Source organism: Trachinotus anak, unplaced genomic scaffold (genome assembly GCF_046630095.1).
Source record: "Trachinotus anak isolate AG129_WGS33_773 ecotype Australia unplaced genomic scaffold, CSIRO_AGI_Tana_v1 ptg000007l, whole genome shotgun sequence".
NCBI classification, from domain to species: domain Eukaryota; kingdom Metazoa; phylum Chordata; class Actinopteri; order Carangiformes; family Carangidae; genus Trachinotus; species Trachinotus anak.
Genome location: NW_027273858.1, coordinates 4,373,474 through 4,391,645, shown reverse-complemented (window position 1 = coordinate 4,391,645; position 18,172 = coordinate 4,373,474). Strand labels below are relative to the sequence as shown.

The following is an 18,172-nucleotide window of genomic DNA, read 5'->3' as shown; positions in this document are numbered from 1 at the left end:
GAAAGGTGTATTGTTTTGAAGTTGAGACTTGCCACTGTTTTTAGTGTTGAGGTTGTTTAGCTGTTTAGGTTCCAGCTTAAGAAGAAAAGAGAAACTTTTATGACTGAAAGTGAAATGGAAGTTGTCTGACTTAACTCCTTTAACATAGAGAGAGAGAAGAACAAGGTCAAGGAGAAGTTTTCCAGAGAAATCAAAGTAAATCTGGAGTTCGTCATAAGTTTTGAAATCAGTAATCAGGTCAGAAAAAAGAGATGTAAAACTACATTGAGATGGTTTTGGTTCTTAAAACCACAAATATATCTTCTTATGGAAATCACCACTTCAAATAAAGTATTGGACCTTTAAAGACAACACCACTCAGATGGTTGTGTCTGCCTGTGTTCATTCTCTTGCATGAACCATAAAGTTTCTTCAAAGTGAATAAAATCATGTTTGACAGTGAATTAGGCCTGAAATGATTAAACATCCCCTCACATTACTGCATTATGAAGATGTAATGATCTCATTAAGAAAAGGTTTACCTGTATGGTTGTCAGCTCACTAACACCCAATCAGAGCCATTCTCCTTGACCCCAGGGTTGACGACCTCGGCCGACCTATCCCGGCTAGGGATGACGCAATCTAATTGGACAAGGTGCAGGAAGTGGCAATCAGCTGGCCCATCAGCTGTGGAGTGTAATTGGTGGATAGGACGGGGGCCAGTCAGCCAACCAGAGAGGTCAGGGATAATGATTATGCCCGACATCTCTGATGCAGGTGGGAATTGATGAACGTTAATCTGATATTTGATTAGTTTGTGGAGGGGAGGGTTTGGCAGTCAGACAGTCACATAAACTACACACACTCACACACAAACAGTGTATGTTATCTGCATAAACACAAGCATAGTTACACACACATGCAATCAGTCAGACACACAGTGGAGCCCCTCTAGGGGCTGAGGTAGACAGATGGGAGGTTGATGCTAATGGGACATACGGCTAAATGGACTAAATGGACGGGATAAACACTGTTCCCAAGGAAACCAAAGAACTGTGTGTGTGTGTGTGTGTGTGTGAGAGAGAGAGAGAGAGAGAGAGAGAGAGAGAGAGATACAGAGAAACAACAAAAAGAGAAAAGGGCAGTTTGTGTATACTGTATATTTGCATAGTCTGTGATTGGGGCCTGGCAGGGTTTCAGACCAGTGTGCTCATTGTGGTGTGTGTGTGTGAGAGAGAGAGAGACTGTGGTCAACAGGATGTACGGTTGTTTAAATCTTGTAAATCAAGCTTTCAAGGCAATAATAAGAACCACCTCCAGTTTTCTCCACTGGCAGACACTTTATATATACACACCTCCACACACATACAAGAGCCTGATTTCAGAGAAGTCAGACACTGAAGTTATACAATAATAAAATCCATCCTTTTGCACTGCTTTACATATTCAGAAAAAGAAACATATGTATCATTATTTAACCAGGGAAGCTGACTTTATAATCATAAGAGAATAAAAATGAAGAATTTAGATCCTAACTCACCATAAGGGGCAACACATTCTGGCTGCATTGTATAGTGTCTTACCATTTCATGCTTGTAGCCATACACACCATACATACAGAGTCAACGTACAGTAGCTGATCAAAGGAATGAATGTGATGAAGCTGCTACTTTTAAGAGAAAAGAGAAGGAAAAAGCTCAAATTTGGTCCTCACGTCATTGTGGCTATTTAACTGAATTAAGAAAAATAAAAGTTTGCAGCCACACTAAAGCTTATTTCAACGGCACAACATCGGTGTGAAGTGCTGCATATTGTGTGCGTGGACTGTGTGTTTCCAAGCGCATCGGCTGGATTATTTGAATGAAAAGGGCTGAATTTCTCAACCGCATCTTTGAGCCCCAGTCAGACCCAGACTCAGATGAGGATTCTGTTGAGACCAGAATCAGAGATTAGCAGATTTATCAGAATGGCTAGCATAATTATCATATTTTATTTGTTTATGTTGTTTGTTAGATTGTAACTGGCAGTGGCTGACACAGTGTTAGCAGCTGTGCTAATGCAAACTCTCGCTCTCTGTGCTGACAAGATTTCGGGTTTATTTTGCCACCTAATTAAAACTATTTAAACTAGCAATTATCAACATAGTGTAAAATGATTTAGAAACTGATTTCTCTGAGAGGTTCTAGGGAATTTGATGACTTTTCCAGAACTGCTTCCATGTGTTGCCAGTTCATTCATGGCCATATCCGAGTGAAGGAACTGTCAGTCACTTACTGGTACTGGCTGTAGATACTAGGCTGAAACACTCTCTTGGGAACAAGGAGAACAAAATATGTGGTGCACGCACACATCATTGTCTTTGGACTTGTGAAGCTTGTGAGTGTAACTTGAGAGTTGGATGTCGCAGGTACAGCAGATTAACTCCAGCTGCTGGACCTTTATCAGTCATGAGGAGATGGGATGGAGAGACGTGCTGAGAACACAAACACACACACAGCCTAGTTATCCTCAGCGGTCTTTCATTCTCTGTAAATGTGTGTGTGTTGGCCTGTAGAGAATGGGAATGGATGAGGGCTGTCTGAGCAGGCCAATGATGAGGGCTAATGTGATAGGATATAATGGATGACCCCTTAAAACGGCCCACTTTTCTTTTCTTCCAGCTCTCTTGCTCCCTCTCTCTCTCTCTCTCTCTCTCTCTCTCTCTCTCTCTCTCTCTCTCTCTCTCTCTCTCTCTCTCTCTCTCTCTGTGTCTTTACGTCTCTCTCTCTCTCTGTCTGTCACTGGGTGGTGATTTAGTGGACCAGGTCACCACATTGCTTCACACAGTGGTCACTACATTTGAGGAATAGAGTGATGGACAGAGAGAGAGAATGAAAGACATTCCATCAGTCTATATTTTCTGATGGCCTGACACTTGACCAAAGCTCTGAGACACCTCCATCTCCATTTTCTTTCAATGTTTAGTCTGCAAAGATCCACACTGATTATTAAGACCTAAATAAATCCATGTATATTGCTCTACATGTCTGTACATCTGTTCTTTTTTTCTGTGCTTCTTACTTTTTATTAGCTGTGATCAGAGTGTGAATTATACTGTGACAATCAGAGGGGTCAACTTTTTCTCCAGGATAAAAGGGAATCCTGTACAGCGTAGGCATGAGCTTCAGTTATCTGAGGACAATATTTCCCTCTGAAATTTAGTGAAGTGGACAATTATTTAGCCTTCAGCACACATTAATTTTAAGATTGTTCAATGACCCAACAGGTAAAACTCCTGAGTGAAAACAAAAGGGGTGTCTATTGCAGAAGCTAACATCAAAAGGTAAAGACGAACTAAACCACTGCAGCCACACTAGACTATTCTCCATTGTCTCAGTGCTCATGACAGAGCACCAGTGTTTGCTAACATTAGATAATACATGACATCTTATTTTGTTAATGAAATGAAAACACAACAATGGAAATGAATCTGATTGCACTGTAACTTAAGGTTACAGTTAGAAACTAGCATACACTCGCGTTCATCTGTAGATACTTGACACAACCTAATTCAGAAACTCTGAAAGTAAGATACAGTGTATTAAATGAGCTAGACAGTTAAATACTGCTACTTAACATTAACCCAAAGTGTCTTAATTTGCTTGTGCAATGCAGAGCAGCAACACCACTGATGGAGTAAGGCAGGCAAACAGTTCAACTAAGATCAACGTTAGGAAATGATATGGTCCACTTTAGGGGTGTCTGAAATCGTATTACAAGATTCTTTTAGGTAGAATATGGGAAATATAGGTAAACAGGATATACCTCTTTTCAGGTGTCCAAGTCTGAATCAGGGGGTCAGACCCCTCCAATCCCCCCATAATTCAAACCCTGGCTGTGATACTTGTAAAGGAGTTATTGCTTACTGTAATCTTTCCTTCACTCTCAGTATTTGAGTATTGAATTGAAAAGTACATTTAAAATATCTGTCTTCCAAAGTACAAAATGTTGAAACAATAACGCCGGGAAAAGATCAGTGCTGTTGATATGGACAGTTGGAGGTAAATTGATTTCTACTGTGCAATAAAATTCTACATTTTCATTGTGATTTTACTGTCTTAGTACAGTCACACAAAAGGGAGAAGCAGTCATGTGCTCCGTGTTTCTAAAATTGTACTCTTATTGTATTTCAATCTTGTGATCCTGTTTCAGCAGATAGGGTAGAAAACCCATTTTTGGCACTAGCGGAAAGGAAACTGTCTGCTTCAGTTGTTCAGGATCATTTCTGAAAGTGTTCGTGTCATCAAACTGTACATGTAGACACATTTCAGTTTTGTTTCTCACAAACCAAAATGATTTGGCCTATTTTTTGTTCTATTTGTTCTGGAATATTTCTCTCTGTGTTGTCTTTTCTCTGCCCAGTCCAAGTGTTAGCAAAGATTGCCAGGCAGTAAGCAGTGAATGGGACTTATTGGTTATAATACAAGTGTGTGCCTGCCTCGTTCAGAGTAACTGCTACAAGCCACATGATCTATAAACCTTTCCTGTCTGCCTTTGTCTCTCTGGTCTTCTCTAATTAGCTCTCCAAAGCAGCAGGGATTTATTCCACCACCATTCCTGGATGTGTCGAAGATGTTCTGCTGCCTTCAGATTGTCTGGCCCTCTTGGGCTCTAGTTGTACATCCTGTGTCCATCTGCAGAAAAGCTGCTTTTAGGGCTAGTTGTCAATACAGTTTTCTGACCAAAGTGTAGTTCAAGATGCACCTTGACATTTTGAGTTGTCTATGTTTTACTCTCAAGAATGTCTCCCCTCTTCGTAACCTTGATAATCCAGTTTATATAGTCTGGCAGCACATAAGCACCTCTCCAATCGCTTATCACTGTTGTGTCCAGACCTTGAATGACCAGTTGTTTTGCAAGTTTTAGCCAAATGCTACAAATATATCAAATATATACCATACACCTTACATCAAAACTGACCATTTTGTAAACCACGCTGCTGTGTGCTTGATTTGTGGAGGTATTTTTCCTGCAACTTTCCTAATTTTGCTTACAGATTTTGTTTTAACCCATTAAGACCTTAAGCTCCCTCTAAAAAAACATTTAAATTTTTTGTTTTGTTTTATGTGTCTTCAGCTGTTAAAAAAAAAAAAAGGAAAAAAAAAAGCATACGTTCCACACGGTAGAAGTCAGCTACAGTTGCCAGGATCGTTTGAACACTGGCAGAATGAGTCTGATGGACTACTACACCCTGAAACAAAGAAGCGCTGCATCTGCTGCAGTGAAACACGGCCACACAGCAACACGGTGAACACAGCCATCGAGCTGGAGCTGGTGTGTTTATATCCACAAGGTTCGGTGCACGAATGCTGTGGTGGTGTCCACAGACTGTTCTCTGCTGGCAGTTTATAAACAGTATAATTATAGCTGGTGCCTTCAATCAAGCAAATTTAAAGATTTTACGTCCAAACTGTTGCTGCTAATATAAAAGTGCTCAGTCGCATCCCTGTGCATTTCTCTGTGGACTGAGGCTTTGATACTTTCACAGTATGAATATAGAACCTAGACCTGCTTTATAATCAAAAAAGACATGGACATCTACCTTCATACAATATGAGACTTTAGGATTGTGTGGTGATTGTGTGTCTGCTCTGTGCTGCACTGAATTTGTTTCCCTGAATCTATGTCAAGCAGATAAATGGAAATGAAAATGACCTTGAACCTGACCCTGAACTTCCTTTTTACTCTCACTTGTAGCTCCAAAGCTCAATTTGGTGGTAGTGTATATATTGGCAATTTATAGGCAATGCCATAATTCTTAAACACTTCTTAAACATACTGAACATATGAATGGACAGCAGAGAGGTGCGTTCAGCTAGAGGACTGGTTCGCCCAGTAGCACCTCTGGGTCCCCGACAGAATCTATTGTAATTCACCTACCAGTCACCCTACAAGTCAGACCCTGCAGACAGATTCTAGGTGGTTTTTTGTTTAACTAGAGCTTCACCCCAAAGGCTTTGTCCTGCAGACACCACTGAACGAGATTCTCAAGTGCTTTCTCCAGTATTAGGGATGATGTGTAGGAAGCTAGTGCGAAGTGGTGGGTTCTATCAGACAGGGATATCTGTGCTCTTGTTTACTCTACTCAGATCCCACTCACCACATTCAGCCAGGAGACAAATGCCGTCTGGAAACTTGGCAAACATGCCGGAAATGAGATTTGTTATCGCCTCTCAATTGTGGCCCCACTGGCATACAAATTCAAGAGACACAGAAATGTGTGTGTGTGCGTGCGTGATTCTCAGTGTTAATTTGTGTCTCTGCACTCACACCTGTTTGTCTGCACACATCCAAGAGCCAAAATTGGCATTTTTTCCAGGTGTTTTTATGATGTAAATCCACGAGTGAACCCTTGTGTGTGCGTGTGTCCTTTGTAAAGCAGCTGCATTGTATCAAACAATCAGAGCAGCGGTGTCTCTGCGGACACTGTGCCTGGATGGATTCATTGTTCATTCAATAGCTTATATGATATTTTATGCCGAGAGGCAACGCTGCAAATCCTATCTGTCTCCAGTCACAGCACTGAGCTTCAAAAGCCACATAATGAGGGAATAATTGAATACTTATCAATATCAATCACGGTTCTATGAATATGCGTGTGTATGACTGCGTTTTTTTGTTGTGTGAATCCCTATCACGGGGTTCCAACAATGCTGTGCTTTGAGAGTAAGATACTGCATGCATGTCTTTGTGTCTTTGCTCTTGGAAGTGTGCATTCATGTGTCTTGGCATCTTTGTGAGTGTGCGTATTGGCATGAATATATAGTGAGTAGCTTTGTTATTTAATTAGATTTCCACTTCAGGCTGGGGTAAAGCCAGTGCCCCAAGTTAAGGAGTTCATGTATCCTGGGGTCCTGTTGATCCAACTAAATTTAGTGCTGATAAACATTTCCCTCTGAAAAATTAGATCCATAAAACTGAGACTGTAATTAATGTTATGTTGTAATCTTATGTGTAAGGGATGCATCACTCTGTCCTGCTATACTGACACTAAAAAGAAGACTCGTTTTACAGTTAGTGACATAAGGCTTGACCAGATTTTACATTGAAATAAGATTTTGCCTTTTACTTTCAGTGCTGAACTGTAAAATCTACTGTCACGGTCACCTTCTTCATCTGTCCCTTTACTTTACTTTGAAGGCGCACAGCAGACACCTTTTTAAGAGGGTGTTATATTAGGCTACACTCTTCATGGCGAAGTGGGAGACAGTAACCCAGTAACCATGAGTCCCAACAAGGCCAGTGGGAAAATCTGGCTTGAAGATTTCCCAGCAATTTCTTTGAAAAATCATTGGCATAGGTGACACATCTAGCAACATCATGGTGACTTTATACCTTATCTGCGTTCATCCCAGGACATTATTACACACTGACATTAGCTGTAGCACTTCTGGTGAAGCATACTGTGAAACTCTGTCTGTGGATTTGGGAAACAGCCAGTTAGAGTTATAAACCCTGTCTAGAAATGGGTGTTTCTCTTCTATCTCTGATTAAAACATTAATCAGACCTAAACCTGCGGCCTTCTGTGGCATTGATTAAACCATCTAGTTACGTTACTGATGGACTGAAGGAACATGGGCGCTGATGTTGCATTACATCTGCAGGGGAAACAGTGGCAGTAATGTTGGGTGAGAAATGTGTTGTTCAGTAGGTTTACATCAGCAAATTCTGCTGTGTGTGTGTGTTTGAGTTGGGTCTCCTGTATTCTTCATTTCCTCAGCTACAGTCCCCCTCCAAAGCTACAGGGACAGCAAGTTCAATTTCTTTGTTCTGGGTGACATTTGGTTTAAGATTAAAAGAGAATTACAGCTTTTATTTCCTGGTATTTACATCTAGATGTGTTGAACAGTTGAGGACATTTCACCTTTTGTATCCATTTTTTTAGATGAGTAAAAGTAAAGGAGCAGCTGCATGTTGTGTTCACTTATGATGCTTTTCCAGCCTTTTTAGCTTCTTTCATTTCTTGTTGTTTGGAGGTCATTCTCTCTCCAGTCTCCTCTTCTGGAGGTGGAATAGATGCTCTATTAGCTTCAAGTCCACTGATCGACTTGCCAGTCTCAAACCTTCTACTTTGTCCCCCTGATGAAGCCCTTTGTTGTGTTGGCATTTTTTTGGGTCAGTGTCTTGGTCTTGACGAAGTTCCTCCTATTAGTTAGCATTTCTCTGTAAACTGGCAGAAAAAAAATGGAGGAGCTTGTATGTTTTGGATCATGAGCAGATTCTTTCTTTCTCCTATTCCACTGCCACCTTGTGGCTCCCATTCAGCCACAAGAGCATTAGTGAAGTCCAGCACTGGTGTTGGATGATAAGATCTGGCTCTCTACAGGCCAGTCAGGTTCTTCCACACCCAAAACCCTTTTATTTATGGATCTGGTGTTGTACATTGTGGAGTACATTAAGATTTCCCTTAATTGGAACTGACATAGACCAATTGTACAGAAAGCATGTGGCCCAGTGTGTCCACATTCATTTTGCCATATGGAGTTTGTTATTAAAATCATTATGTATAGAAAATTATAACATGCATGCTGTTCCAGTGCACTGTCAAATGGCTGTAGACATGAAATACATTCAGCATGAATCCCACACACACACACAAACAAACCTACACACTGACACATGTACACAGGCTTGCAGACGTGTTGACATTGCCATAGTTTTGCCCTCACAGAGATGATGTGGAGTTTAATTGCAGCCACAGTAGCAGTGAGCCACTTGTCACGTTGTGAAACCCGTTATTTGCTCAGGAGTGCATCCAAACTCAGCAAACAGCACATTACACAGATATTTCCAATCCGTCTAACAGTACCGGTAATTTGAGCTTGCAGGTGCTACTTTGGTAGAGCTGCGTTCTGTGAAGCATAATTCACCATGTGATTGGCTCCATTGTGGTGGCATGCACATTTTTCTCCTGGCTGTTTATTCGTCTGTCTGTCCAGCTGAGATGGCTGGATGGATGACTGAATGGATGTTTGGATGTCGTGCCTCCCCTCGAGGCTAGATAAACACAGGCACATTCAATAAGGAGTGAAAGCATGGACAAATACTCACAGAGAATGTTAACTTTGTGTATTCCTGTGATTTATTTTGAATTTCAGGCATCTGGCTAAAAATCCTTGAAACCAGAAAAGTAGATATTACTTCTCTCTCTCTCTCTCCATCACACACACACATAGCTGTGTTTTACCGCTCCCTCCTTTTGTCATTCAGTTGTTGGTGTCTAGTGTGGCACTGCTTGTTTACAGCACAGCAGAGTTAATTAGCCGTTTTATGGCTGATTTACAGTCCGACAGGCAGACAGAGAAGATGGCCGCTGCCTTGTCCTTGTTGCCCACTCAAGGACTTGTCAAAGGGGAGCATTAAACACACAACACATGCATGAGCACACACATAAGTGGTCTGTTTTACCAAAATGAACATGTGCACTTGCATTTGTATATGTGCATTTTCACCTGGGTAAACAAAAAAAAAATGTCCATATGTCCATTCAACACACACCTGCATAGTCACTAGACTCTAAAACTTAATACAGTGCTGAATATTACTCCCACGTTTTATGTCCAAACATAATTCTTCTGTCTAGACTGAGTTATCAACACACACACACATACAAATGTGACCTCACTCACCTTGACCAGTTTGAATCTCACTAACACAGCAGCAGTGGCTTTAGGCAAGAAAGAGATGAAAAAACACCTGATATGACACAAACTCACACATGAATGCACTCAAACAATGGATGAAGCCCACCCCAAAAAAACTTACCTTAAACATTATGTTTGCCATTTATCTTTGTTTCATTCATTTGGCTTAATTTTGGGGCAATTGGCAAAACAGAGATTGTCCTCAGAAATACGAAATCGTCAGTTTGTACAAATGCTTGAAGTGACCACTTGAATCTTTAAGAGGTGAGGGCAGAAGTGGCGTCACTGTTAATGTTGTTATATTGTTGTAAAACCTTGTACAGAAGAGGTTGGGTTGGATCAAAAAGTGAAGCCAACACTGAGGTGCCAAAAACTGCAGTTCCTCAAATGGCCACTAGAGTCTGGCTCCTAAACTGAGTCATCTCCATCGACTCCCATGTTAAAATGTCCAACTTTACAGCAGAAATTAACATGTTTACAGCCTGGTACAAAAAAGGATTTTGGTCTCTAGAGCTAATTTTCTCCTTCTTGACAACTAAATGGCAGTAATTTTTTATATAACTCACCTGTTAACATTTTATTAATGTTTAGAGTTATGCATAATTGGGTGTGGCCACTTTAAATGACAGGTGGATGAGCTAATGTTTGCCACTTTTGGATTAGTCAGGAGTTAGGAGGAGACAGGAAGTGGCAAGATGGCCACGGTGGAGCAGCTCACTCTGAGCTTCAGAACCTCTATTTAGGAACCTGTGAGTGATGACACACAGGCTCCATGGGTTGGATGGTGTGGTGTGTGTGTGTATCTCCTTGACACCGAACACTGTTGTTTACATCCTCTCTCCCACCAACAATCAACTTTTGTTTCTTTGTTCACAGTCTTTCTCTGACTTAAAGTAATTTTAGTTTAGCATGTGAGTGTTAAAAAGAGCTCACTTGGATGACTTTGGAAGGATGTGAGGTCTTGATTGACGATGCAAAGTAAAAATCAGCATAGTACTATGACAAAGTGCTTCTGGTCCCATTGAAAATGCATTTTTCACAGTTTTTTTGTCCTCATTAAATTAAGATATAGTTACAAAAGAGAAGCAAAATAAATCTGTTCATGAAAATAAGTTTTCATGAACAGATTTTAAATTTTCAAGTTCATTTTGAGAAGTTTAACACAAATATCAATAACACACACCCTTATGTACTTGTGGTCGATTTAAGCACTAATTTATTGGCTATAAAAGCTGACAAGATACTTATAACTTTGTAGATACAATGATTTATCATGTCTTTGCAAGTACACACTAATATAATAAAAACTTAATGTACTTCTAAAGGGTTGAAAATGTTATAAGGGGATAAATTTCCTCCTGAAGCTCACAGAACACAGACACCCTCCCACACCGTCTCACCAAGGCTCTTACAAATCCAGGCTGACATCAGCAGGAGGCTAACAGCGATGCTAGCAAGCACACACTGTCATCTGAGCAGCGTTAGCATAGCAGTGACAGCTAACAAGAGAAGACATCACATTAGCTGGTACGGCAGCACGCTAGCAGAACAGTTGCCGCCGCCGGAGCGCCCTGCCTGTGCTGATGTAGCTACAGGTGTACTATTCATTCATGCTTAAAGAGTCTGACACACCAGCGAGCAGCCGGCGGCACGCTAGCACAACACCTGACAGCTAGTTAATGTCAGTGTGCAGCCTTTTCTCAGAAACAGGAGCCGACACAGAGGCTCAGGAGGTGCTTCAGTTTAGGGAGAGCTAACACAGTATGGAAGCCATTGACATTTAGGAGCAGCTCACTTCTTCTTTATCTTTTCTTTTGTCTTTCTCTTGCTTTTGCTTCTCTCTTTCCTTCTTTTTTGTTGCTAATATTACTTTCCTCTTTTTCTTTAGCTATGCTTCCCTCTCACATCCTTCTCATGCTTTTTGTTGTTTATCTGTTTTGGGTGTCATTGGGTAACTGGCTAAAAACAAGAAACATGGGAACATCGTGTTACAGTTACATCTTCAACTATTTCACCTCAAGTATTCCCCAGGTTTATTATTTTTCTTATTACTTCCTTTTTCTCTCTTACTGTGTTGGCTTGTGCAGTGGCTGGATTTTCCCACACTGATTTAAACAAAGTCCATTTCACATTATTCATCTTTTTGGAAAAATAATCTCAGGCTGTAAACAAACTACAGCTTTTATCCCCTGTAAGGGTCACAATCTGGATCCCAGATTCTACCTCTGTTTGATTGGTTTCACCAGTCAGAAGTGTGTGTGTGTGTGTGTGTGTGTGTGTGCGTGCGTGCGTGCGTGCGTGCGTGCGTGCGTGCGTGCGTGCGTGCGTGCGTGTGTGTGTAGTGAGGGCTACACCAGATTTTCTGCCGAAACAACAAGCACCATACTGATGATTAGAGCTTGGCGCGTTATCGGCCCGAAATGAGTTTGTTGTGCGTGAAACAGGTGGCCACCCCCCGAGCTAAATGTAGAAACAAAACTCCATTAATGTGTCTGTAGTGAAGTGGAAAAAGCTGGGGAAAGTGCTTTTGATGGAGAGTGGAGGGTGGATGAGAGCGAAACGATACTGATACACCTAGTGCGCGTGCTTGTCTCTGCTGATGTTGTGTGTCTTTGTTTTTACTTTGTGTGGTGAGTACGTATTTGCATGTTCACAATATGTTCCTCTGTTTTTTCTGTACTGTATCTATCTGTGTTTGTGTTCTCAGCCGGGGTGTTTGGACCTCATGCTGATAAAGGCCTCGCCGTCTGCCTTTGTTCAACTGACATTTCCTCATTAATGAAGTTTGCCCGCCCTTCTCCTCCTCCCCTCCGACTCCCTCCATCCCTCCACCACCTGCCATCCCCCCTTTCCTCTTCGCCTTCCTCCTGTGCATCTATCAACCACTCTGCTTTGATCTCTGCTCCCCAATTTTCCCCATCCCTCCTCCTCCCCTCCTCCTCCTCCCATCCCTTTTTTTTCTTCCTTTCCTTTCCTGTCCTGTCCTCTCTCTCTCTTTCTACTTATTTTCCACTCTCTTACCCTTTTCCTTTTCTCCAATTTCTTTTCTTCCTTCTCCCATTTCTTTTTAACCCTGTTATTTCACTTTAACCTTCCTCTCCTCCTCGATCACACATGGCTCTCTGTTAAAAAGCAGGCATATGAACCATGTGGTTGTGGTTGCAGGGTGAAATCTAAACCCAGATGGCTGTAAGGGAGAACTTGAGAAACTGAGCGGTAACTATTGCTAAGCTGCTCTTGAGCAAGTCATTTAACGTCCTGCTGGTCCAAGCAGAACTCCCCAGTGACCAACAGTAGAGGAATGTGGTCCTCCTATGCATGAATAACATTGTTTTACATTGTAAATGAATGGTATTCTGTTAAATTTACCTCAGAATAACATTCTAAATTAGAAATCTTTATTTGTCTGTGTCCCTCTGTAGCAGCTGATGAGAGAGCGACAGCAGATGGCCAGTCGTCCCTTCGCTTCAGTTGCTGTGGTGCTGGAGGTGGGCGGAGACCAAGAGGAGCTGCTACAGGTTAGAAAAAAGACACAAACATGGATGCACCCAGAGATAAACAAAACTAAAACAGAGACACATAAACACACAAGAGAAATCGTAGGAAAACACACACAACATAGTCACTGAGAACACTGTGTTCATTTGCATATCCATGGCAACACTTGGCAGGTTTGACACTGACACTTCCTACTGTTCAGACTGACACACACACACACACACACACACACACACACACACACACACACACACACACAAAAGGATATAAACACTGCTTTGGCTCACTGACCTCCTGCTTTGACTGTTGTTGTGGCACCGCTGTGGGTGTGTGATTGTGTGGCGATTTGTGGATACACAACAGGATGCTGACACTGTAAACGGGTAGCACAACAAAGGCTACACAAAGGCTTTGAGAAAAGTTTTAAGTAACTTATCTCAATTTAAGTACTTCACTCAACCATACATACTAACCTTTAGGCCACCACTGAGTTATCTTTTGTCATCAAAGTCCGTGGTGCAAATAAGAATGACAGGTGCAAAGTCAACCTACCTTAAGTGAAGAGTCAGAATCCATAACAAAAAAAAAAAAATCAAACAATGATATGATCAATTAAAAAAGTTGATGGTGGACCACTAGTGTCTCACCACTGTTCAGCTCAGGTTTTGAGAAAGAGGCTCAAATCACCAGAGAGACAGAAGCTTGTTTGTCTTTCCCTTGAAAGTGAACTGAGACCCAATGAAAATGAAAATAAGTGTCTCTTATTCAAGCCTATTGGAGTTGTGAATCATTACAATGGCAGAGGTTCACATAGACAGTTTGACATCATCTGGTTGGCTTGGAATATGAAGAGTCATCCCGCAGTGCAGTGCACGGCCAAGTCAACGTCGACCCTTGTCGATTCAGAAAGAATAGCAGTGTGTGTGCCATTGTTTCCTGATTAGACACGAACAAACACACAGAGCCGCAGCGGGTACAGACCAGACACAACAGCTGAGTGTTGTGGAATTAAATGTGTTCAGTACATCCACAAACAAAAACACAAAATCCTCTGAACTGAACTGAGAATACCGTATCATCAGTGTCACTGACCGAATCAGGAGCGTCTCTGGTGACGGGAGGCATCGCTATCATCTGAGTCAGAAAAAAATCATAATGCGATGACTCCTGTGGAGCTGAAGTCAGGGGCATGGTGTTATGAACAGTGAGGTTGCGTACTGGTATGTGTGTGCTTTGGCCCATGGCATCTGTAAATTGATAGAAAGGATAGAAAGCATGTGACACGTGCTCACAAGTGTCTTTTCGTGATGTCGGAGGCACCCTAGGGTCTGCAAGAACACAAGATGACATTAAACTGTGAGCCTTTGCCAAGCAGGTGTGGACACCATGTGACAGCACTTTGTTCAACAACATCCATGTTTCACCTCAGGGAAGAACTGACGTCAACAAAGGTGGGGGGCAGGGGGAGAGAGACTGCACCTGGTTTCAATAGCGCACTTTTCACTGAGCTGTCCTGAGAGCCCTCTTCTGGCTCTCAGGACAGCTCGGCTCTGCCTGTGATTCTCCACCATGCTGGCACCTCACCTTCACCCACCGGCCCTGAAGGGTTCTCCAGAGGCAGTGTGAGCTGGTGGAGTGTAGGCCCTGAGAGAGGCAGCTGGACCGCCGCTCGTATCAGCCTCTCGTACAAAGAGATTACAGAGCACACACTGCAACATGACAGTGGTACTTTAAGTGAAAGGGTAACTGCCAAATGTGATGCACCCTTCTCCTGAGGGGGTGTGGCAGGCCGTTTTTCAAATGGCGGTGGTGTCACCTCTGCTTTGTGATTCCTGTCTCTTTGTGAATAGCAAGTACGCCTCAGTGTCCAGTGTGATGTTGGGACATGAGGATGTGGAGATTCTCAATGGAGTTACAGAGGCTTATCGGTCCATTGTTGGACTTGGAGGAGGATGGGGGCTACACTATGACTAGAAGATTTGCTCATTATTGCCAAAGGACCTGAGGATGGCACAATGTCTAAAGAAATCTAAAGACTTTTAGCTTAGCCTTCCCTTAAACCTATTTACTTATTAATTTTGTCCTATTTCAATTGATTTTACTGTTTTTTATTATTGTTAAGCACCTTGTATTGCAGTCTTTGCATGAAAGGTGTTTGATTTGTTTTATAGAGCACATAAAAAATAGGATGTTTACCAAAGTGCTTTACACAGACATTAAAATAAACAGGTAAAAACAAACTAAATAACTAACAGCTAAATTTAAAAACATTCAAACATTCAAATCTGACCTTCTGTTTGTATAAATATGGAGGCAACATTTTGTGGCTTTCACACACTTTTCCTGTACGCCGCTGTAAATGATCACAACAATTATAAAGTGTTATATAGTTAAATGCTGTTTAATGGTAGATTGTTGTCTCATTACTCAAGGCCTGTGACACTTGAGATAAACAGTAACATGCTAATTCGACTGACCTTGCATAGACGTAATTGATTTCAACACATTAATAATCCTGATGGTAGCAGTGCATTATGGGAAGCGAATTGTTACCTCTCAGCCACCTCTGTCATCCCTCCCTAAAGCCACAGTGGAGCCCAGTGACAGATGCTGCAGGAGATTTGCTGCGTACAAGAGGTCAACCAATGGGAATAACAGCCAAGAGAACAGTGACCCTCATTTATCAAACTGCATGCAAACAAAAACAAACACTGCTGAGCTCTCAGACCACAGCTGACATTTTGCTAAATAAAGAGGCATTTGTAGATTTCAAACATTTCCCAATTATGTGTTCCAACATTTCAACATGAAAACAAAAGCTAATAACATACTGAAACAAAACGAATGCTGGCCACCAAACACTGTGTATCCAAGCATCTGGATCAAACAACTTCTTTTAAGTAGAGTCAGATCATTTATTTTGATTTCATTTTGGATGTATTCAGTAAAAAATACTGTAATGTTTTGAAATTCAAAACCCCGTCTCCCTCACGTCCACCTCAACATATCTCCCCTCCTGTCTGAGGCCTCTTCCCCTCAAACAGTTTGAGCTGAAGTTTGTAGAGACCATGGCGTGGAGGGCTATCTGCACATGACGCTTAATTAGTTTTAGCTCCGTTTTGACCAGGTTTGACTTGGCTCAGTTCAGCTTAATTCACGTGCCTGTGGAAACCTCAGGAGTCCCTTCCCTTATCTCCGCCTCAGCCTGGTTTCCATTTCATTCTTGAAGGTGAGAGACAATGGGGCAGAACGCTATCTTCACACTGAGGTTAATTACACAACATCTGGTTCATCGTCAAGCATGCAGCTTAGCTTAATTGTGTAATGAATGAGGGAAAGGGAACATTTCCATGCTGTCCTGCTATTTAATGTTGTCCCGGTTATGCAGAGCAACAGAGTAGAGTAAAACAAATAGAGTCATCATCATCATCCCGTTGCACGCCATGTCTACACAGCGAGCACGAAACACAACAATTGTTGTTTCCACACAGAGAATGGAAGGTGTGTGAATCAGACGATGAACATATAATTGCATGGAAAGGAGTGTTGTAGTATTTTATGGAGGATTAATACATAAAAAATGGATGAGTTGTGCTTTTTATTTATATTTTTAATTTTATATAGAAATATAGAAAAGCCCTTCCTTTATAAAAATTATATTAAATTATAATACTGGGGTAGGAAGCACATCTACATTTACTTCCTTATGAAAAATTCTGGATGCTGCTTGTGCTAGGTTGAGAGGTGAAAGAGCAGAGACCATCTAGATGGTTAGAGGAGGAAGCATCACAGACTCAGCCACATGTTTGAGCCTCAGTCAGACCCAGACTCAGATGAGGAGTCTGTCGAGACCAGAATCACACTAGACATATCAGAATGGTTTGCATAGTTAGCACCTTTTATTTGTTTATGTTGTCCGTTAGCTTGTAACTGGCAGTGGCTGACACAGTGTCAGTGGTTGTGCTAATGCAAACTCTCGCCCTCAGTGCTGGAAAAGTATCAGGTTTATTTTGCCCTCCATCACCTGTGTTTCATATAAATAAACCTGTGAACATAGTCCAGTCAGCAGTTATGATTCGCGTCAGAATGTAAATTCGAAAACAAATTAGTATTACATTAACATAGTTTCTAGAATGTATACACATACAGACACATATTATATTGTACTGAACTGACCAGCCAGAATTTGATTGATGTCCCCTCTAACCACATTGCGTTGCCATATGTGTTGCCACTGTATCGTGTTGCACAGTAGAAGTCGGCGCGTCCTCTCAGCTTCCCTCATGAATTTCCGTTCAGATGTATCTGTGTTCTTTTACTCTCTGTCTCTGTCAGAACAAACGGTTTTAAGATCCATCACAATTTTATGTATGAATTCATGTGGATGTGTGGTGTGCTTAGATTCCCCAGCACACATAGAGGATGAACTTAAAAAGCTTTCTGGGAGGTTTCTCCTCAAAGACGTCTCTTCTGTCCTCTGACGACTTGCAATTATAGGTACTCCTGCAACAAGAGCCGTCTATCATTTCATATCATACGGCATGGTGAGGCGCCTGGGCTCGGTTAATCTTCTGTAATGATGCAGGCTGCATGTGTCACAGCTGGAAAGAATATTTTTTTCAGTTCTCTAAAGACTTGCAATTATACTCTTCAAACAAAAGAAAAAAACATGGAGCAGAGTTGTGTCAGTGTTGTGAGAAGAAAGTTTTCGTATGGCAAGGTGTCTCCTTAATGATACAATCTCTATGTGTCTCAACTGCCGTGTGCAATCTCATCCAACTCTTGATCTGTTTCCAAGAACTGAAAACTCAAACTCCAACCTTCAGTGCGAGAAAGAGAAACCATATGCTATTTTTACAATGCTTTATTTAATCCCTTTATGGAACTTTGTCAGTTCTTTTCTTTGCAATAGTTACATACCTCTATGCTGTGTCCATGCTGTTTCAAAGGGTTGGTTTATTATATAGAATTTTAAAAAGAATATACAGCATATTCAGATTGTTTTAGTTTA

General features: G+C 41.5%; 1 protein-coding gene across 2 annotated transcripts in view; it reads left to right on the top strand.

Moving 5' to 3' along the window:
- atrnl1a (attractin-like 1a) overlaps window positions 1–18,172 on the top strand; it is a 249,853-nt gene that overhangs the window by 194,202 nt on the left and 37,479 nt on the right. For both annotated transcript variants that reach the window (XM_071479994.1, XM_071479995.1), the window contains exon 28: window positions 13,086–13,181. In XM_071479994.1, the coding sequence (XP_071336095.1) occupies window positions 13,086–13,181 (96 nt within the window). The remainder of the gene's footprint in view (window positions 1–13,085; window positions 13,182–18,172) is intronic.